Source organism: Oryzias melastigma, linkage group LG9, assembly GCF_002922805.2.
Source record: "Oryzias melastigma strain HK-1 linkage group LG9, ASM292280v2, whole genome shotgun sequence".
In the NCBI taxonomy this organism is placed as follows: domain Eukaryota; kingdom Metazoa; phylum Chordata; class Actinopteri; order Beloniformes; family Adrianichthyidae; genus Oryzias; species Oryzias melastigma.
The window spans coordinates 30,975,395-30,997,508 of record NC_050520.1 but is presented as its reverse complement, the minus strand read 5'-3'; the positions used below and the strand labels follow the sequence as shown (position 1 = coordinate 30,997,508).

General features: G+C 36.8%; 1 protein-coding gene across 6 annotated transcripts in view; it reads left to right on the top strand.

The window, feature by feature from the left end:
• Positions 1-22,114, top strand: part of LOC112148858 (citron Rho-interacting kinase) — a 64,033-nt gene that overhangs the window by 4,443 nt on the left and 37,476 nt on the right. For all 6 annotated transcript variants that reach the window (XM_024276243.2, XM_024276242.2, XM_024276244.2 and 3 more), the window contains exons 2-12: positions 2,550-2,631; positions 6,479-6,622; positions 6,734-6,853; positions 14,425-14,595; positions 14,797-14,850; positions 14,965-15,018; positions 16,701-16,841; positions 18,445-18,570; positions 20,660-20,755; positions 20,952-21,068; positions 21,255-21,364. In XM_024276243.2, coding sequence (XP_024132011.1) covers positions 2,623-2,631; positions 6,479-6,622; positions 6,734-6,853; positions 14,425-14,595; positions 14,797-14,850; positions 14,965-15,018; positions 16,701-16,841; positions 18,445-18,570; positions 20,660-20,755; positions 20,952-21,068; positions 21,255-21,364 — 1,142 coding nt within the window. In that variant the 5' untranslated portion in view covers positions 2,550-2,622. The remainder of the gene's footprint in view (positions 1-2,549; positions 2,632-6,478; positions 6,623-6,733; positions 6,854-14,424; positions 14,596-14,796; positions 14,851-14,964; positions 15,019-16,700; positions 16,842-18,444; positions 18,571-20,659; positions 20,756-20,951; positions 21,069-21,254; positions 21,365-22,114) is intronic.

The window sequence follows — 22,114 nt, the reverse complement described above, 5'->3', positions numbered from 1 at the left end:
CATCATCATTCAGTCATTGAAGTCTCATAGTACCTACCTTCTTTTGTTTCATTGTTACTTTTGATTTGGAAATGACTTTAGTTCTCTAAAAACATTTTTTTTCATGGAAACTGAAAAAGGTAGATTCTTTGGGACATGACTGATTGGATGATGGTGTTTGTTCATATATTCAACCAAAGGTCATGAGACAAGACTGGATATGATCATCCAGTCAGTGATTTTTTATGATTTCTTGCTACGTTTCATATTTTTACATTTCATTTTGATTTCTGGAACTTACTTTTGTTTTCTAAAACGTTCAATCAGTTTTTGAAAGTTTGTTTTGGGTTCATGTTTGGGGTCTTGCTTTTTTTTTTAACCCTTTAACACCGGAGAAATTTCCAGCGACAGCAAAATAAGACACGCTCTTTGAACTAAAATATTAATGCAATTCCAGTGGATTCTGAAGCTTTGAAAAGGGAATTTAAGAGCAAATAATTTAAATTTCAACACGTTCAAAAGACACATTTTGTAGCAAACTCAATGTAAGGCACACATATTAACCATCATTAGCTTTAAACTAACTAAAAATAAAGACAATTAAGTAATAGTTTATTAAACTCTTAATGACTTGTGCAGCCTCTGTCCTTCATTAGTTCCTGGTATCAAAACAAGATTAAACTAGAAAAGCTGCATTACCTGTGATAATGCTAGAGTGAATACTTTTGCTGAAAGTAGTCGCTGAAGAGGCTGAAGCTTTTTTCTGAAAATGGCGACGCAATTTACTTTAATGACTGAAGGGATTTGCTGAAAATGCAAAAGCTATCTGCAAAATGTTGAATTTGCTAAAAGACTGGAAATTTAATTAAATAACTATGAAAGAGCGCTGAGGTTTACCTACATTTCTAAAAATTTTGTGGTAAAATTGCTTAAAAATCCAGAATGCCAATTTAGCAAAATTATTTAGTGTGTAGCTTAAATACTAGCTAAACTCCAAAATAGCCACAAAAATCCTCAGTAAACTAAACAGTCAAAAACGTTTAGCTTCTATTTAAATAGAAGTCAAACTCCAAATTAGCATAAAAACTTCAGTAGATGCCAAGTTAGCCAAAAAGGTGGCACATTGCTGAAATATTAGCTAAACTTCAAAATATCCTTAAATTCCTCAGTAAGCTGAATTAGTCAAAAATGTTTGCATGTTGCGAAGATAGAAGCTAAACTCCAATTTTTAAAAAAATTACTATTAAAAATAAAAACACAGCCCATGAATATATAAAAAGTCTTGTTGCTAATTTAACTCAAAATTTTCATTTCCATTGGGGTATATTTTGTTTAATATTTTAAAAACTATAAAGTTCATGAATACCAAAAATACAAGCAGTAATGTCCTGAACGAGCTAAACGTTTTGATTTCAAGATTGTTGAAATCGCTAAAAGTTTGAGTTTTAATACATTGTTGGTTTGATTTGGACTTCAGGGCCACCGTAGAAATCTCATCTGAAAGATACACCCATAAGAGTCAATGCTGATACTATTTTGCTAATTTTTAAGAAGTACGCCACACAGGATCTCACAACTTTTCTCCGTTTGAAGACATCTAGACGTCCATTAGCAGCAGATATGATGCAGAGCTTCTTCACACCTGCAGAAATCAAAAAGCTTCGGTCACCTGTGAGGCCGCTGACAGACAAAATGAGGCAGCAGTGATCTGAGCCTCCTACAGGTTGCAGATAAGCAGGAGAAAGCTCACTTGGCTCCTGCATCGTTACAAGCCACCTGCTCCGCCGTCATGTCATGCTAATGAAAGTTGAGCTCCAGGCTGTGTAGTGATGTGGCTTGAGCACATTCAGCGTGGACGGCTGTGTTGCTGAACACATCAGCTCTGGCGCCCGGCAAATGACTCTTGAAAACAACTAATTGCATCAGTCACACCAAGAAGAAACAGCAGAGCTAATCCTATAACCCTCACAGGCTTTCTCAGTCTCAACAGGACAGCGTTCCTTGAACTTTCACAGACAGAGTACAGTGGAACCGTCCAAAATGGCAGTGGACAAGCAGCACTGCATTTTTCATGCACAGTAAAAGCACAGTTGAGCCCAAGTTGAGGATGGAGTAAGGAGTGGGAGGTGAGGTCGTGCTTTTAATAGACGTTCTCTCTGTCGCTCATTCTCAGGCCCGCTACGTGATCACAAAAGCTGCCAAATATATCCAGGGGTGGTAAAAAAGGCTGTTGTGTGAGCGTGAGCAGGCTATTGATAGCTTCTGCTGATGTACCAAAGGGTTATGTGAGCGGTCAGAGCACGACACCTGATAAATCAGAGGATGTGGTGGCTCTTTTTAACATCTGAATGTGATTTCTCTGGAAGACTGTCGATTTATTCTCTTCAAGATTTGGTCTTTTTGGTTGAATCATCCAAGATAAACCAGATATGAGAGTTTCAAATGCAGATCGGTGAGCTATTTAAAAGATAAGTGTTTTTATGTAAGAGCTCTGAGTCAGTCGAGCGTTTGCAAGAGAGGCTGAGCAGTTTCTTTTCTCTCCATCAAACATCTCTCTCCTCTCCTTGCAGATCAGATTCAACATCTTCAACGGACGAGTCCAACCTCTTCTAAAGAACAAAGCAGCCTGGAATTTCTGAACAAATGTCACAGGTATTTTTCCTCTGATGGTAGCACTTTGTCTCCTTACAAAAGCAAATCAAACAGCATATATATATATATATATACACATTTATATTTATATATACATACCCAGCCAGCAAAGCCAAGTGGGCCCCATATGGTTTAAAAGTGGGCAGAAAATGTGGCCCCCGATTGGGTTTCATTATTGGCCCCACCTGTGTTTACTGGGGCAAACACTAATTGGGCCACCACAGAAACCTAATTAGGACCCATATTTTCTGCCCACTTTTGAACCATATGGGGCCCACTCGGCCTTGCTGGCCAGGTTTATATATATATATATATATATATGGTGCACTTCAGCTGAACAGTTGATCATTTATTGATCATTTCATGTGTGGTTTCTCTATCTGCTGGAGCAACAATTTTATAGAGATGATCTCTTCTCTGTGGTAAGAACCTTTTCACCATAGAAGTGAAAGCTTTTACAGCTTTTATGATGATAACAACACATCAAAAATATGGGAGATGGGTGCTTGAACTTTGCAAGCATGCATTTCCTTTTTTATTTTAACAGAAGTTCAACAATTTAAAGTTTGGTAAATGCATCTAAACTCGCTATAACTCCTTTAAGTGCCACTACGGTCAGCTTTTGATGAAGAGGTCTTTTTATGGGATTATTCCAAAACACATTTTCTGCAGAGCTGGAGGAGTTTATTAGAAATTCACCTCTGAGCTGGACTGTTGATACTGGAGAGCCTGCTCACATTTCCCATCATCCATTTATATATACTCGAGCTTACAGCCCCTCACACTCCCAACTAAACGTAACCGATGCAACAAAGATGGTGAGCAATATGACAGTTTTGAGCTAGATGCCAGCTTGGATGAAGAAAATAAAGTTGCTCATGGATCTATTTGTTGCACTATGAAAATGAGGAGAATAAGAGCTTTTATGTCACATCTATGATCTTTTTTTGCAGTTGCTCCTGACATTTTTTTTGGCTTGTTTTTTAGACTATTTTGGAGTTAATATTATAGCTAATATTTCATCTGTTTAGGCTAAATTAGGCTTTTTTTCAGTTTTTTAGGCTGTTTTGAAGTTTAGCTATTTTTTCAGATACATGATAACAGTTTGAGCTAACCTAAGTTTTTTTGTTTTTTTTAGTTTTTTATGCTGGTTTGGCATTTAGCTAATATTTTAGCTGGCTATCAACTTCACCATTTTTAGCTTCAGCATTTTTAGCTATCAATTTCAGTATCTTCAGCTATCGGCACTAGGATCTTCAGCGGCCAAATTCAGCTTACAGCATTCACACTAGCATTATAGCAGGTAATGTTATATATCTAGTTCATAATTATGTTAAAAAGTTACAGTTTTAAAGTTTTAAAAATGTAGTTTTAGTGTGTTCAGTAAATGTTTATCCTGTTCATCCCCTTGAGTTTGACACCCCTGCTAGTGATTACTAACAAGACTTGGGTCCAGTGTGTAGCCAATTTCCCCACATTGTGGTGATGTGTTTTTGTCAGCATATTTCTTCACTTGAGTGTTAACTCTGTCATAGTCAGCAGTGCTGTTGGGATTCTGTGGGGAACTGTGACAGCAGCGATGCTGTTTTCCTGCCCTTTATTGCTGTTTGAACCCTGTGGTGTAACAGTGACCTCCAGGAACTCAACATGATTAGTTATTTCATCAGTAAATACTTTTATACCTTTCTGAAGCTGCTTTTGGAATCAAGCTCAGGAGTAGGTGTTACTTTAGGTAAACAAGAGGACACACACCTATCAACTCATCACAGCTTTTTTTTTGAAGAAGAAGAAGAATTGGACACTTTTTCAGCCATTTTAAACAGTAAAACATTCAATAAAGGTCACTGATCACATAAAGCTCAAACTTTTACTTGTGAGAGCCACATAACTGTTTTCTTCTCTGATGTGGCTAACGGAAAAAGTGTAACAATCACAGCCTAAACATAAAGAGTTATGGTTTTCCAGAAAGCCACACAAAGCCAGATTTTAAATAATTCATTTGTATAATCCTCAAAGAAAAAATAATGCTAAAACATTATAAAAATTAGATGATATATAGCATTACCTGCAACAGATTAATAGCTGAATATGCTTAAATTAATAGCTAAAAACACAGAAGCTGATAATTGAAAACGCTAAAGCTGATAACAAGCTAAAATATTAGCGAAGTGACAAATTAGCTGAAACAAATAAAAACAAAACCTAAATTAGCCAAAACAGCTAGCATTTAGCTGAAATATTAGATTAATATGAAATTAGCCTAAATAATTGAAGAAAGTCTAAATTAGCTAAAAAAAGCTAGCATTTACTGTAGTTGAAATATTAGCTAAATGCCAAATTTTCCTAAAAAATGTCAAATTTAACCAAAACAGCTAGCATAAAGCTAAAATATTAGCTAAACTCCAAATTAGCCTAAAAAAGAAGAAAGCTTAAATTAGCTGAAAAATCGAGCACTTACCTGAAATAATAGTTAAATGCCAAATTAGGCTAACAAAACGGAAAAAATGTCTAATTTAGCCAAAACAGCTCGGGGGGCCAGGCCAAATTTGGAGGAGGGCCGGATCCGGCCCTCGGGCCGTAGTTTGGGGACCCCTGACATAAAGCATAGAACATTTTATTTAATAAAACAATTATTCTTGCTCTATTTATATACTGACAATGGAAAAAACTAATATTATTACTATTTTTTGCAGAAAACTTTTCTTCTAAAAGTTTCATGCAAGCTGCAAACTCAAAAGGTTTTGTTCATGACTGGAGTGAACTTCTGAGAGAGACAGTAATAACAGCCCCTGAGAGTGAATACTGCAGACATATACATTTAAAAATGAACAAAGACTGGTGCTTGAGTCTGAAGGGTTGCTGAGCTAACACAAGCACAAAGCCCACAGTGTTGGGTCAGAGCTCTGAGACCTGTGATGAACCTCGGAGCTCTGTGGTAATCAGTGTCAAGACCTCTTAAACTCGCAGACGATTCATGCATTTAAATCACATCATCATAATGCAACAGGGAAGACAAAGGGAAGCTTCTGCAGTCTTTCAAAAAGAAGATTTTCAAAATAAAACCACAGATATGTTTTTTGGAAGCTGGAAAAAAGCCTAAATTAGCCAAAACAGCTAGCATGTTAGCTGAAATATTAGCTTAACTCCAAAATAGCCTAAAAAACTAAATAAAGAGCCTAAATTAACCAAAACAGCTAGCATGTTAGCTGAAATATTAGCTAAACTCCAAAACAGCCTAAAAAACTAAAAAAAGAGCCTAAATTAGCCAAAACAGCTAACATGTAAGTAATAGCTAAACTCCAAAATAACCTAAAATATCTTTGTAAATGCCAAAATAGTCCAAAAAGCTAGCATAATGCTAATTTTTGAAACTGTAACTTTTTAACATAATTATGAATAATAAAAAGGCAGAAATATTATTCCAGAATAAATCAACTTAAACCTTAAATAACTTTCAATAATTTACTCTCCATAAAAATATATTTTGTCAAAATGATACAATTTAGAAGAAAACATCGAACCATTAATAACAATAAAATAAAATGATCTGGAGGGCCGGATATAAATACCTGGAGGGCCGGATCCGGCCCCCGGGCCTTGACTTTGACACATGTTTTAGAACATTATTTGTAGAATCAAACTAGTTTATTTTAGTCAAAACTGTGTCAGCACTATTAAACCCCCTTTTATAGAGGTCAACATCCCAAAAACGTTGATTTAGGGTTTGGTTCCCATCTAATGTTAACTTTAGAAGAGCTGACTGTAATTAGTTATTAGAGTTGTGATGTTAAATATCCTCATGGTTGTTATGGATGGCTGGATGGAAGCTGTGTTCTTGTTTTTCCAGGTTGAGCAAGAGATCTCGCTGGTCCAGAGGAAGATGTCCGACCTCGAGTCAGTGCTCCAGCAGAAAGACATCGAGCTGAAGGCTTCAGAGACTCAGAGGACCATCCTGGAACAAGACCTGGCCACTTACATCACAGAATGCAGTGTGAGTTGTTGGAATGAACGCATCTGTTGCTGCTACTTCACAGCCTTGAGCTGTTTTAATTATCCGGTCACCTGAATGAATGCATATGCACTCGTGTTTTTGTTTTTTTAGAGTCTAAAGCGCAGCTTGGAGCAGGCACGCATGGAGGTGTCACAGGAGGACGACAAAGCGCTGCAGCTCCTGCACGACATCCGGGAGCAAAGCAACAAACTTCAGGAGATCAAGGAGCAGGTGAGTCCGGACATGGATCAGAGATGAACTCTACTCCTCCAAAACATTATACGTATTTAGGGGTGTTGATACAAGTCATAGTAGATATTGAACGATCCGCTTCACCGACCTAAAACCGATCCAGGAAATCTTGAGCCAAAAATTCCTGCTGTGCGTCTCAGAGATAAACACCTGGTACTGAATGATGGTTGGTCAGATTTTATGCCATCACTTGTGTGTCCACTTTGATGGTCGTTTTTACATCATAATAAAATAAACCTAACATACCTCAATAAAAATTATACATATATCAATGTAATCAATTCAGTTCATTTAGAAACAATGTTATAGATTATGGGTTCAAATCAGGATCTGCTCTAGATGAACGAAAAAACTGATTGAAAATGTGAAAAACAGGGATTGAAAATTTGAAAAGAAAATTTGAAAACAGTTTTAAACTTGAAAATACGTATAGAAAACTTTAAGGAATTATTGAACATTTGAAAAATAATATAAATAATAAAAAAAATTTGAAATAAAAAATGTAAATTTGCAACTTAAAAAAATAATAAAAAACTAGAACTGTTACCATTTAAAAAATGTTTATTTATACTTTCAACTTTCCTTTTTTCATTTCTCCCTCTTTGCTTTCAGTTCTCTGTTTTCGAGTTTTCACTGCTGAGCTACATGGAGGCGGAGCTTTGAGCTCATTTTCTATGAAAGTTTGAACAGTGAGAAAAAAATGAGAAGTAAATGTGGGAAAAATATTCTTGTGTGTCTGAGAAAAGAGTAGAAAATGGGTAGAAACATGTCTCAGACAACGAGCTCAAAGCCCCGCCCCCATGTACAATTAGGATCAGCAGCGAAAACTCAAAATTCTGAATTGAATCTAAAAAACAGAGAACTGAAAGACAAAAATGAAAAACTTAAAGTTGAAGAAAAAAAAGTTGAAAGAACAAATTAACATTATTTTTTGATTGGTAACAGTTTTAGGTTTTTTCTTTACCAAGTTTCAAACTTACTTTTTTTTTAATTTTCTGTAATTTTTTTTAGGTTTTCATTATTTTTTCAAATGTTCAATTTTATTTTTTTTCTTCTAATTTTCAATAATTCCTTCAAGTTTTCAATATGTATTTTTTTAAGTTTAAAACTGCTTTCAAATTTATTTATTTTTTCTTTTTCAAATTTACAATTTTTGATCCCTTTAAGCAGATACTGATTTGACCCCATAATAGTTTACCAACTTGCCTCAGAGAGGTCAATTTTTCTGGATCATTAGAAGATAAATCGATTATTCAATGAAGTTGATTAATGGTTACAGTTTTATAAACAGGAGATGTGCTACAAAAGGGCAAATCTCTGCACTACTTTTCATTTTTCAAGCTCTTTCTACAACATAAATAAAAAACCAACAGAATGTTTCAATCCAAAGTGCTAAACTGGAGTTTTAAAAGCAGAAATGTCCAAAGAAACACCTGAAAAGGTGGATTATTTCCCAAATGCCTTCAGAAGAAGCAGGTCAGGAGCAAATGGGATGTTAATTACACAAACACATAGTGTTGGACCCCCCCACTCTGCAGGGTGCAATCATTTAATATAGAAATGCTTTGTTGTGCAAAATCTTCTCAACATAAATGTTTATCATCATCACATTGTGTGCATAAATCCAGCTCTCCTATGGTGTATTTGCAGAAAAGAGCCTCAGTCTCATTCTGGGGTTGTTGTTCGCTGTATGCTGAGATCATTACTGATGCATTCTGGGTCAACTCCGTGGATCTCAGTAAAATGAGAGCCTGGAAGCGCACACCCACCTTTAACACCTTTAATTACTAAAGTCAAACAGGATTTCTTTGGGAGAGCATGAGCTCATCGGTGAGTATCAAACACAAATTTGGTAGTTTTGTGGATGACGAGCATAAAAAACCCCCAAAAACCTTGTTGTCAGGGTATCAGAAAAGCAACCTGCTTTTGTAAGCCTACGCAAGTGCTGGTTACCAGCTATCTAACACATTGTGCAGTGGTTGCCATGGCGATAAGAGCCATTTACCTAGAGTGAGGAGAGAATTGTTGCAGTGGGCAGGCTGTTGTGATGAGATGCTGGGGCCTTTGCCTGCTCTGTTTGACCATCATGTACCGCCTACGTTCAAACATCGATCCGGGTCTCAGGTTTCCTCCAGGTGCTCCTCGTGACTCTGAACGCTTTGAAACTTTAGTTTCCGTCTGATGTCACAAATAGTTTTATTTTATTTTCATTTTTTAAGGGAAAACGCATCAGTAATTAGAAGAATTTCTGATGAGAGATGATGCTTTAACTGTAGTGAGAGCAGAGAGCTGAACAGAAACCTTCAGAAGAGGCTTCTTCTGCCGATACCCAGAGGACACATTATATAAGTCTGGCTGCTTCTCTTGTTATTCTGAGAGTTCAGACGGATGCTGGGAAACTTGAGAAGTTGAATTCATTTACCATAGGGAACACGTGTCAAAGTCGAGGCCCGGGGGCCGGATCCGGCCCTCCGGGTAATTATATCCGGCCTTCCAGATCATTTGTTATCTTGCTTTTATTTTTTAATTGTATAATTTTGACAAAATATATTTTATAGTGAGTCAAACACTGAAAATTAGATAGTGTTTAAATGCATTTATTCTGGAGTAATATTCCTGATTTTTTATCATTCATAATTATGTTAAAAAGTTACAGTTTTAAAGTTAAAAAAATTGGCATTCTCCCAGTTTTTTGGGCTGTTTTGGCATTTACTAAGATTCTTTAGGCTATTCTAGAGTTTAGCTAATATTTCAGCTACATGCTAACTGTTTTGGCTAATTTAGGCTTTTCTTTTTAAGTTTTTTTATGCTGTTTTGGAGTTAAGCTAATATTTCAGCTAACATGCTAGCTGTTTTGGCTAACCTACGTTTTTTCTTTCTTTTTTTATAGACTAATTTAGCATTTAGATGATATTTTATCTGGCTATCAGCTTCAGTATATTCAGCTATCAGCTTCAACGTTTTCAACTATCAGCTTCAGTGTTTTCAGCTATCAGCTTCAGCATTTTTAGCTATCAGCACTAGCATCTTCAGTTTTGGAGGCTAGATGATGCTATTCTATGGTACGTTAAAATGAAAAAAGAGGACAGTTTGACAGCTAAAAGCAATACAAATTATTTTAAATGAACGCTAAAAATATGATCTGATTCAACTACCTGTGTTTGAAATGCTTTGTCCAGATGCTGACGGCTTTATGGAGGCGAGTTATTTAGCACTGTGACCTCAGACCAAGATCCCAGTCTAAATTAGAGTGAGGCTCCTGTCTGTGTGGTCTTTCTACTCTCTCTTAGTGAGTGCGGATGTTTCCTTCTTCATTAAATACCTTTCATAGGTTAATTGGAGATTCTAAATAGCCCACTATAGTAATGACTGTGGGGTGTAAGAAAATATCGATTCAGTTAAATATTAAATATGATACTTCATTCGGCAATACTTGAATCGATTTTAAAAGCTGCCAAGTCAATATTTAATTTATTTCTTATAAGCAAACGTAGTTCAGCGTCTTACTTTTGTTTTCCACCTAAAGTCCCCTATTGATGAAAATTCTGTTTTTTGACTTTTTAACATATATTTGCAGCATTTTTCTCATGAAAGAGAACAATTTCTGAGTATTTCTCCTCTTAAATCAATCAAACTGTCTTGGACAGACTCTGTTTGAATGAATGATCTTCTTTCCATCAACAGCTCTGCTGCACATGCACTAAACCCTCATCTGTTCCTAGTGTCTAGTTCAGGTTCTGGAGAAGAGAAGATGGTATCTTCACATTGACTGCAGTCAAATGAGCCGCCGTTCACATTTCTGTGGTCAAATCAGCATCACTGGATTTTTGGTGTGAGTTTCATCCAATACTTACGGTAGCAGGACTGAGAACGCTGGAAAATCTCCACCAGACTCCACGGAGCTTCTTGATGTGACCACGGAAATGTGAACGGCGGCTCATTTGACCGCAGTTGGAAAGGATTGTAAATCAATGAAAGAGCATTTTGATGTTAGCTTTGATTATTTTATCAAGAACTCTGAGAAACCAATGATTGAATGTATTGATCACAGTCAATAAACATTGGAGAATTAGCTAAAAGAGTCTTTGGTGAACTGGAAGGAGAAAGAATCAGGATTTTGGAGGAAGTTCTGTCCATGAAGATCTTCACTTCCTCGTCCAGCTGACATGTTGTTCCAGGGTTTTGCCTAAGGACCCAATCTGGATTAAGATCAATCCCTGAGGATTGGACCCAGATCTCCTATAGTCACAGCACTCAGACAATATGACTGTAAATAATATTCATATTTAGAGTGGACGGCTGTAATTCCTGATTCTGTTGTGTCCTCTTGTCCATGTGGGGGAACATCATCCCTGTTGTGTTCAATTTCCTTGTGTCAGTGTGTGTGTGTGTGTGTGTGTGTGTCGTGCCTTAATGCAATTTTTGTTTTTTATACTAAGGAGGAAATGTTTTATTTTTCTCTTTTCACAGTTTTTTTTCTAAAACAGAAGCTCTGACCTCCCATCTGGTGTTTTGGGGAATTTAAGTTTTAGCTAAATAACAACAAACTGCTAAAATTCATCTTCTTCCAGAGGATCTTTGGAATTATGTCACAGATGGCGGAGGTCACACCTTTTTTTGAAGAAGCACTCTGTGTGTTTTTTAGTGTTCTTGTGGAGAATGTATAAATAGAAAATTAAGCTCAAAATTGCATTTTTGTGTATTTTTTTATTCAAACCGTTGTGAGTCAGGAGCACATGAAAAAACGATGTTTGAAAAAGATCATATTTATGATGTCAAATATACGCTGGATGGGCCACAGGATCCCTGCTTTGTGCTCTCAGCAACAGGGAGGAGAAGGGGGGCGGGGTTGCTCCACGCAATCTCACCCACGACTAAGAGATGAATTTCTAAAGGAATCATCCTGCTCTGCAGAAACCAAGTTTTGTTTATTATTTTGGCTAAATATGCATCAAGCAGAAAAGTTGCATTACCTGCGATAGTGTTTTTTGTTGAAAGTAGTCCCTAAAGATACTAAATCTTTTTGCTAAAAGTAGTTGCTAAAGATGCTAAATCTTTTTGCTGAAAATGGTGATGCAATTTACTTTAATTGCTGAATAGCAAAAGCTATTTGCAAAAGGCTATAATTGCTAAAATCCTGGAAATTTCATTAAATTACTATGAGAGAGCGCTGACGTTGACCTAAATTTCTAAAAAATTGGTGGTAAAATTGTTAAAATCCCCAATAGATGCCAATTTAGCAAAAGTATTTAGTGTGTTCCTTAAATATGAACTAAACTAACTTTTTTTTCTTTTAGCTTTTTAGTCTGTTTTGGAGTTTAGCTAATATTTCCGCTACATGCTAGCTATTTTGGTTAATTTAGGCTTTTCTTTATAAGTTTCTTAGGCTATTTTGGAACTTAGCTAATTTTATAGCTACACGCTAGCTGTTTAGGCTAATTTAGGCATTTCTTTTAAAAAAAAATTTCTAGTCTGTGTTGGAGTTTAGCTAATATTTCAGCTACATGGTAGCTGTTTTGGCCTATTTAGGCTCTTTATTTATTTATTTTTTAATATTTTGAAGTTTAGCTATTTTTTCAGCTATATGCTGTTTTTTAAAATCTAATTTTTTTTTTTGTTTTTAGGGTAATTAGGCGTTTAGCTAATATTTTAGCTGGTTATCAGCTTCAGCGTTTTCAGCTATCAATTTCAGCATCTTCAGCTATCAGCTCTAGCATCTTTAGCTGCCAAATTCAGCTTACAGCATTCACACTAGCATTATTGCAGGTAATGCTATATATCTAGTTCATAAATATGATAAAAAGTTATGATTATATAAGTTTTAAAAATGTAGTTTTTTTTGTGTTCAATAAATGTTTATCATGATTGGCCCGTGATCTAAGGTGTGTTTAGGATTTTGGTCCCTTGTGTGATTGAGTTTGACACCCCTGCTTTATAGCATCCACTATGTATACATTTTCTCGTATTACAGAAGGAACTGATTCACAACTTAACTTCCTAAATACTAAATTAACCTAATTTTTTGGCTCCGCTCTGAGAAGTTAAGAGGAAAATCTTGTTAGTAGAGTCATCCCGTCTGCTTCCCCCTTAATGTTTTTGTCACAGCGTCTGCTTGAGTGTTTACCTCAGTTCAATTATTCAGAGGGGGAGCAGTGCTCACCTGGTGGAAGAAATAAAAAGTCTTTAAGTGTCTAGTTGGAAAAAGAGAACATAAATATGCTGTTTTGTTGTTTTGCAGTTTCTTCAGTTGGCATCTTTAGACATAAAATGAACAGAAAGGAAACCCTTACACTGATGAGAAGGTTTGTGGCCATGCCGATTACACTGCAGCGTGTTCCCTTTGGTGCTTCTCAGCAGGATCGTCAGAGTGGCTAAATCCAGGATCTCATCTTACAAAGCAACTGTCTCCCACGCGCTGTCATATGACTGCAGTGTTTATCCTTTCTATGCAGAAGCCATGCAGTGTTGGATCAACAAAAGATATGGATTGAGGATAGGCTCATTTTTTAGAGGCAATTAAGAGATCCGTGCTGAGACGTGTCAAAGCTGTAAACGTGTTCAAAGTCACAACTTTATTAAACACGAAGCCGAAAGAAGCAGAGAATCCCCAACAGCCCCTGCTGGAGGTGTTTTAACACAGTTAAGACTGCAAATGGAGATACTTTATTGAAACAATTTAAAGATCTGTGCCCACATGCAGTCGCTTTAAAAGCCTTTATTAACATGCAGAGGGTACGTTTTTCTGTTTGGTGGTTGGACGGCAAATTCAGGAGTCAGACTTCATCTCTGTCTTTTATCTGCCCACCATCCGGCAAAGATGTTTAATATTTACACCTAATGCTTATTCTGACAATTTGACTGCAACTGCAGCAGAACTCAAACTCACTCAAACTCCTGCTCATGCAGGAATCAAGCATCAGTTTTTATTGAACAATAACACTAAAACTCAGATCTATACAATCAGAAAAGTGTGAACTGTCATCGCAAAATGTGTACATTTCAGCTCTGGCTTCATGATTTAGAGGATGGATGGATGGATGGATGGATGGATGGATGGATGGATGGATGGAGGATGGATGGAAGAATAGATGGATGGATAGAACGATGGATGGAACAAAGGATGGATGGAGGATGGATGGATAGATGGAACAATGGATGGATGGATGGAATGATGGATGGATGGATGATGGATGGAATGATGGATAGATGGAACAATGGATGGAATGATGGATGGATAGATGGGTGGGTGGGTGGATGGATGGATGGATGGATAGATAGATAGATGGATGGATGGATGGAATGATGGATGGATAGATGGGTGGGTGGGTGGATGGATGGATGGATGGATAGATAGATAGATAGATAGATAGATAGATAGATGGATGGATGGATGGATGGATGGATGGATGGATGGATGGATGGATGGATGGAACAATGGATGGATGGATGGAAGAATGTCCTGGAGTACTGTTGGTATTTTCTCCATCATCCTCCTTTTCGTGGTAGACTGTTGATCCTCCTAACCACTCGTTTAAATGCTTTTTGTTCAGGAATATCACGCTCAGATTGAAGAGATGCGAGTCTCCATCCGACAGCTGGAGGAGGACCTGTCTGCTGCCCGTCGCCGTAGCGACCTCTACGAGGCTGAACTGAAGGATTCGCGACAGGCCAATGAGGAACTGAAGAGGAAGGCTACAGACTATCAGCACAGGATGCAGAAGGTTATCTTTGGAAATGTTTGTTTTTAGTTGGCGACGCTTAAACAATGAGCAGCTTTTCTCCTTCAGAATCTACTGGAATGAAGATGATCACGTTGACGGTTGAAAATTACAGTAAATCAAAGAACATAAACCCTAGAGGTTTGGTGTTAAAGTGTTAAATCATTTGTAGAGGGAATTTAAATGAGTTTTTTATCTTGAAAGGTTAAAGAGCAAGGCAAAGCAGAGGTTGAGGAGATGATTGCCAAACTGGAGAAGGTAAGTTATGAAGCTGGATTAAATGTTCCAAATTCATTTTTTCAGAAAACTCCTTTTATATGTTAATTACCTCAACACACTTTCTGTGTTTGTAATTATAACTTTTTTTTTTAGGCCAATGGAGAGCAACAATCAAAAATCCAGGAGCTTCAAGAGAAGCTAACCAAGGTATTTTTATATACTTGTTTTATGGAATATACTGAGGTTTTTTTCATTATGTGAAGCTGGTTGCTTTTTTTTCCAGGAGATGTTAACAATACTGTATTTTCTGCACTATTGGGCGCACGGGATAATACGGCGGCCCATCAAGGAATGGTCTATTTTTGAACTTGTTTCATATATAAGGCGCACTGAACTATAAGGCCTAATAAGCAAGACAAGAAAATCAAATTCTTGTCATTATTTTAATAATAATAGTGATTATGAAATGAATGAGAAAGTCTTCAAGTGGCAAACTTTAAAGAAGATTAGGAACAATCCTTAAAACACATTCATGGGGTATGTTTTAATCTTTTATAGTAACTTTAAAAAAAAATAGAGATTACCAAATATTTTAGCAGCATGCTAACGATTTTGGCTAATTTGTTATCTTCTGGTGTTTTTATAGGTAAATTTAGAGTTTAACTTGTATTTTACCAACATGGTCACATGTTTGACTAATTTAGTTTATTGGGGAATTTGAGGATATTTTGGAGTTTAGCTAGTATTTAAGCGACGAGCTAGCTTTTTTGGCTAATTTGGCATCTCCTGAATTTTTGGGGCTGATTTAGAGTTTAACTCATTTTTTATTTAAAACACTATTTTTTTTGCCTGTATCTTAAAAATAAATTTTATTACAAATTTTTCTGAAAGTTTAGTCAACTTCACCACTCTTTCAAAGTTCTTTAAGGACATTTCAAGTCTTTTAGCAAATGTAACATTTTGGAAATAGCTTTTGCTTTTCCAGTAAATCCCTGCAGCATTTAAAGTAAATTGCGTCTCCATTTTCAGCTTCAGTATCTTCACCGACTAGTTTCAGCAAAAAACATTCACACTAGCATTATCACAGGTAATGCAACTTTTCTAGTTAATAATTGCATTCACCGTATCTCTACAATGCGTTTTTGGCACATTACACATTAGCCACGTTAGCATATTCACTATCTGTAATTCACAACCTTGTTTGCAAGGTTGACTACTAATTCCCAACGTTGATAGTATCATGTAGCAAAAACACAGTCCAACACCACAACACGTTAGCGTATGTAAAATAATGCCCAACCTCGCTAGCAACTCTTAAAAAACAGGCTGATAAGGCTAAAACAAAAGTTACTGTGACTACGCTAACTGCTAACCTTGATAGTATGACGTAGCAAAAACACAGTCGGACACGGCTACATGTTAGCAGTGTTAGCATATGCACAATAATGCCTAACCTTGTTAGCAACTCTTAAAAAAACAAGCGGATACCGCTAAAACAAACGTTGCTGTTACTACGCTAACTCTCAACCTTGATAGAAAAACACAGTCCAACACCGCAACACGTTAGCCGTGTTAACGTATGTACAATAATGCCCAACCTTATTAGCAACACGTAAAAAATAACAGGCTGATACTAAAACAAATGTTACTGTTACTCCGCTAACTCTTAACCTCGTTAGTAGGCTAACAAGTAAAAAATAAAGTTTGACATTGCTACACTTTAGCCGTGTTAGCGTATTTACAATAACATCCAACCTTTTATGTAACTCATAAAAACTGACATTTTATTAAAGTGGAGTGTGTCTTAAAAGTTAAGAACATTTTATGTAAAAAAGATTTGATTTATTTGCAGCAGATCAGATTTCAGAACTTCCTCTTGTCTTCTGCAGTCATTAAAGGCGAATTCTGAGGCCACAGACCTGCTTCAATCTATGAAAGTGTCCAAAGAGCGCCTGGAGCGCGACCTGGAGAGGCTGCAGAACAAAGAAGACTCCAGCGACAGTCTCCGCCGTCGTCTCCGGGAAACGGAGGTACCCGCACGTCCACGCGTTTGTTTCCTCATGGTCTGTTTTCTGTGTCACTCTGTGTATCATGACATGCTATGTGAGGGCAGCACAGAACAGAGCAGTGAAGGAGGACGAAGCTCTGCATCACTTTTGACCATTTTAAGTGTTGCATGAAAAATCTGGCTTGTGTTTAAAGCACGAAGAGCGCATATGCTCTCTTGAAGACATGTGTTTGCACTTGCTAAGGAACATTTGTTCTGTCACAGCATGACAGCTCGACAGATACTCGGTGCAGTCATGCAAATCTTGTACTTTCTGGTCAACAAATGCATCTTTTGTCGGCTTTTTGTTGCTGTGGGAGTTAAAATGACGAAGGGCACGTCATGAAGATGACCACAAAAGTGTTTGTATGGAGAGAAAATAGACTCACTCGGATTTGTGGGTGCATAACTCTTGATTTGTGGATAACATTTTCCCACTTTCTTAAACACATATTACCTATAATTAATATATAAAAGTCTAAATAAAGGTTTTTAAAATACTTATCCCTTTTAAAAATAGATATATCTCCCAAAACTGATCACTTCGTCTCTACAGCCCCACCCCGGACAGTGCAGACACTGGGGGGCTCTGTCCTGAGCGCTGATCACCTGTCACGATGATGTCCTTCTAAACTCCCGCAGATCGTAGGGCTGGTGGTCTGATCAAGCCTCTCTGCTCTGTGGACGTTTAGAACGGCCTTGCGGCGCCGTGTTCTGCCTCTGGTCTCCCTGCTATGCTCTGCAGGTAGCGGGGCATCGTGGGGACTGGACCGGAGAACCCTCAGCCCGCGCCCTGCTCCGCCCAAAGTTCGAAGCTGCCATTTCTAAAGTAGATGCACAGAGTTCTGGTCGGCAAACGCAGCGACTACAGGCCGGCTATAATCCGTGGGAGTTTAGAAGAGTCCAGTACCGCTAACTATCCCCGCTCGGTAGAGAGCCCCGAAGGAGCTGCTGCAGATCAAAAGCGCTCTTTTCTGGAAAATATTTTTATTTTTAAAGTGATAAGTGTTTCTAATAACATTTATTTAGACTTTTTTATATAAAGTATTGAGAATATCTGTTTAAGAAAGCGGGAAAATGTCAAGTTTCACCAGATATTATTCACAATCTTAAGTTTAAAATGGCTAACGGCTGACCCAGCATTCTAGTAGCACTTAAATGCATCACTCATGGATGAATCACTGTCTCACGACGGAATCCGTGTGTAACTTAGGCTTCATGTGTGCGTAAGAGGGGATTTGTGTGTATTTTTTAAAAGATTTTTGTGTGCAATTAGTTTCAAGCTGTTGTAATTTTAACTTGTGCATGTTTAAATTGTATTTTTTTCTTACTTATGCACAAAACAAATTATATGAATTACAAATCAAGAATATGCACGTACAAATCCAAAGTTATGCACAAATCCTTATTTATGAACAAATCAAGAATTATGCTCCCACCAACCGGAGTGAGTCTATTTTCTCCCCATAGTTTTGCCCCTCCTCCTTTTGCAGCTTTCTGCTCCAACACTGAAGTGGATCTAAGTGGAAATGTTGAAATTGACTTTAAAAAGCAAAAACAGTTGTGTTTCAACATGGCTTCCTCAGGATGGAAGGAAGACTCTAGAAAACCAAGTGAAGAGGCTGGAGATCGTGGAGCGCCGGGAGACGAAACTGAAAGATGAGCTCCAGAGCAAAGCCCAGCAGATTCAGCAGATGTCAGATAAGATTCTGGTAACCTACCTTTTCTTCTCACAGGCAGAGCTAAAATAATCAGAGGAGGTGTGAAGTAAACATAGCTCATTGTGATGTTGGCAGAGGAAGTGCAAGATTTCATTATGAATCTCAGTTTTTTTTTTACTCTTAAAGATTACAATGGTGAACTGCTAATTTTAAATCAATGCTTTGTTTAGAAAAATGTGATATTACTTTACTTTTTGTTACGTTTTTTGTTCAAATCTGTGATTATAATCATTGAGGGGCTTGAGTCTATCATGTCGAGCTGCCAAAACCAACACACATTTAAAATCATGTTTATGAAGTTCTCCATCAAGTTTTCTCATAATGGAAGATACATATAAAGAAAACTAAGATTAAAATTGTATTTTTGAGTACCGTATTTTCCGGAGTATAAGTCACACTGGAGTATAAGTCGCAGGACCAAAAAAAGGCCTAATCAAGAAGAAAACCATATATAAGTCGCTCTGAAATATAAGTCGCACTTTTAAGAGAAAAATCTGACGTTTCAGAATAAATCCGCCAAGTGTAACAAAAAATAAATAATTAAAAATAAGAATACTAATTTTTTGATCTGTAAAAAAAAATCAAAGTTTTAGAGGAAAATAATCAGATTCTCTTCCGTTTGTTTTGGACGACACTTCTTCTTCTGCTGCTGTCAGTAGCAAATACTTCGGATGCAGCTCCCTCTAGTGGTTGTTAGAGGAAACAACCGCTAAAGAACAACCAGAGTTTACTGGGTAAATGACAAATATTTGAGCTTTTTTTTAAAAAAAAAGCAAAAAAAAACACAAATAAGTTGCTCCTGAGTATAAGTCGCACCCTGGCTAAACTATGAAAAAAACTGCGACTTATACTCCGGAAAATATTTATTTATTCAAGTTGTTGTGAATCAGGAGCCAACGCATTTGAAAGAAGCTTGTTATGTACAAACTACAATCAGCACTGCTAATGTTAGCTTGTGGTTGTGATGGGCTGTAAGCTAGCAGGAGAGATCGTAAACAAACGGCTGATGTGATATCAGTGTCGGGTTACTCGAGACCAACGGTCCCGCCCACAACTCAGAGGTGAATTTCTGATGAACAGCATTTTTATGATTACAAAAACTCTGGAAATGCTTTTACAATAGCTCAAAAGATGATCGGAGTGGCTGTTCTGTTTACAACTCTGTCATTCAATCATCACAAACACGGAAACAAAAAGAATGAAAACCCACAGTGGCGTAACAACCAATTAAACAGGAATAAAGTCCTGGATTTGAGGATGAGGCTCATGCAGCCTTTGAAGAAAAACAAATAGATGATTATTTAAACAGATAAGAGGTATTTAGTTAGCATTTGGTTATAATAAATAAGGAAAATATTGTGCCAATTTAAAAAATCTGTTTTACTTAATTCCTGAAATTGATTTTTTTATTTTATCATGTAATTTTTGAGCTTGGCTGTTATGTTAAGGTCTTTTTGGAAAAGACACTGAGATCCACAGAATCCTGCCGCCCATGCCAGTTCACAGCTTTCAATCAATCAACCGCTTTATTTGTAGAGTACCTTTCATCAACAGGTTGTAAAACACAATTAAAGACGTATATAAACATAAGTTAAAAATTAAAAAAATGAGTAAAGCTAGGTGTGGGAATCGATTAAAAAAATTAAGTAATTAATCGCAAACAAGAAAAAATTAATCACAATTAATTGCTATATTTTTTTTCAAAATGGAAAATAGAAAAATAGGAAGATCCTGAATATTCTAGAAAATTACTAAAAAAATTGGAATTTGAGAACAAAAAATTCCTTAAAAAATGAATGGTAATGGAGACTTTGTCCACCCACTGCTGGGACAAGTGAGACTCTACCCAGGGACCCATGACCCATATTGAAAATAACATAAATACTCATTGGTAAAACAGGCTCTCAAACTGTACTTTGTACAGTATATTTATAGTTATTGTTACAGTGTATTACCCAGCTTTTCCCCATTTCTTTACTCTGGGTGAGTTAGGAGTAAGAAACTGTCACTTGTGGTTAAAAAGGTTGCTGTTTTTATTGTCCTTGTTGGCATCCTTGATCCTCTTCCGTCTGTTTTGAAGGAACTGGAGGAGAACCTACGTGAAACTCAGGCCACTGCACAGCGGTTGGAGACTCATCTGAAACAGAAGGAAAAACTCTATGAAGACAAGATAAAGGTTCTCTTTCCAAGTACATATGATGTGTTTTTGAAGTGAAAGCTGCTTAACAGGATTGCATTAGTATGCATGAAAAATGTCTGTCATTCTCGAAGCTCTTTGCCCGGACGCTGCACAGTGTGTGGTCTTCACAGCATTGTCTGAACCCTAAGCAATATCCTGGTTACAGTTTTGTGCACTGGCTGGCATTGAACAGGTGCTGGAGGCTCAGATGAAGGCGGACATGGCAGATAAGGAGATGCTGGAGTCCAGTCAGAGCAAATATGAGGAGGAGGTGCGGGAGAAGTGCAGCATCATCAGTGAACAGAAGGCGGTAAGAAGTGACCAGCTTGGAAGCGACACTCTTTCAGTCTTATTTTTGCATCAATCATTCTGACACAGATTTCACATAATCCTAACATGTAGCTAAAATAGAGCCTGTGACTTTGTCTTCTTTATTTTTTCAAATATAAAGTCTGTGATTGAAACAAGAGGTATGACTGTGTGAAACTTTGTTCAGACCATAAATGCCATGGACTCTAAGATGAACAGTCTGGAGCAGAGAATTGCTGAGCTGTCGGAGGCCAACAAGCTAGCAGCCAACAGCAGCATCTACACTCAGAAAAACATGTGAGTTCTAACGTTTATTGTTCGTCTTTCAACCAACTACTGTAAAAATACAAAATCCTTTTTTATTTAAAATAAATTTTTGCTTTTAATGTTAAAATTCAAGAGATTAACACATATCTCAGTTGTTTTAAAGGCTACGCCTTGTAAAGAAAATACTCCTAAAAGTTGATTCATTGATTTGATTTATTGGTTTATTTCATTGGTTTATAAGAAATACAAAAAAAAATATTAAACTCGTTTTAGAGATAAAGAAATGCAGAGATAAAAAAAAACTGAAAAATTAACGTAAATTTAAGAAGAAAATACCAGAGTACAGTATTCACATAATCACAAATAGAGACATTTAGGTTTCTTTAGATCAGAGGTGTCAAACTCAATCGCACAAGGGGTGAAAATCTAAAACTCAACTTAGGTCACGGAACGTACAGGATAAACATTTATTGAACACTCTAAACCTAACATTGTAAAACTTTAAAATCGTAACTTTTTAACATAATTATAAACTAGATAGATAGCATTACCTGTGATAATGCTAGTGTGAATGCTGTAAGCTGAATTTGGCCGCTAAAAATGCTAGCTGAAATCACTGAAGCTAATAGCTGAAAACCCTGAAGCTCATAGACAACTAAAATATTAGCTTAATGCCAAATTAGCATAAAAATCTTAAAAAAAAAAAAAAACCTAGGTTAGCCAATAGAGCCATCATGTAGCTGAGAAAATCCTAAATTAGCCAAAACAGCTAGCATATAA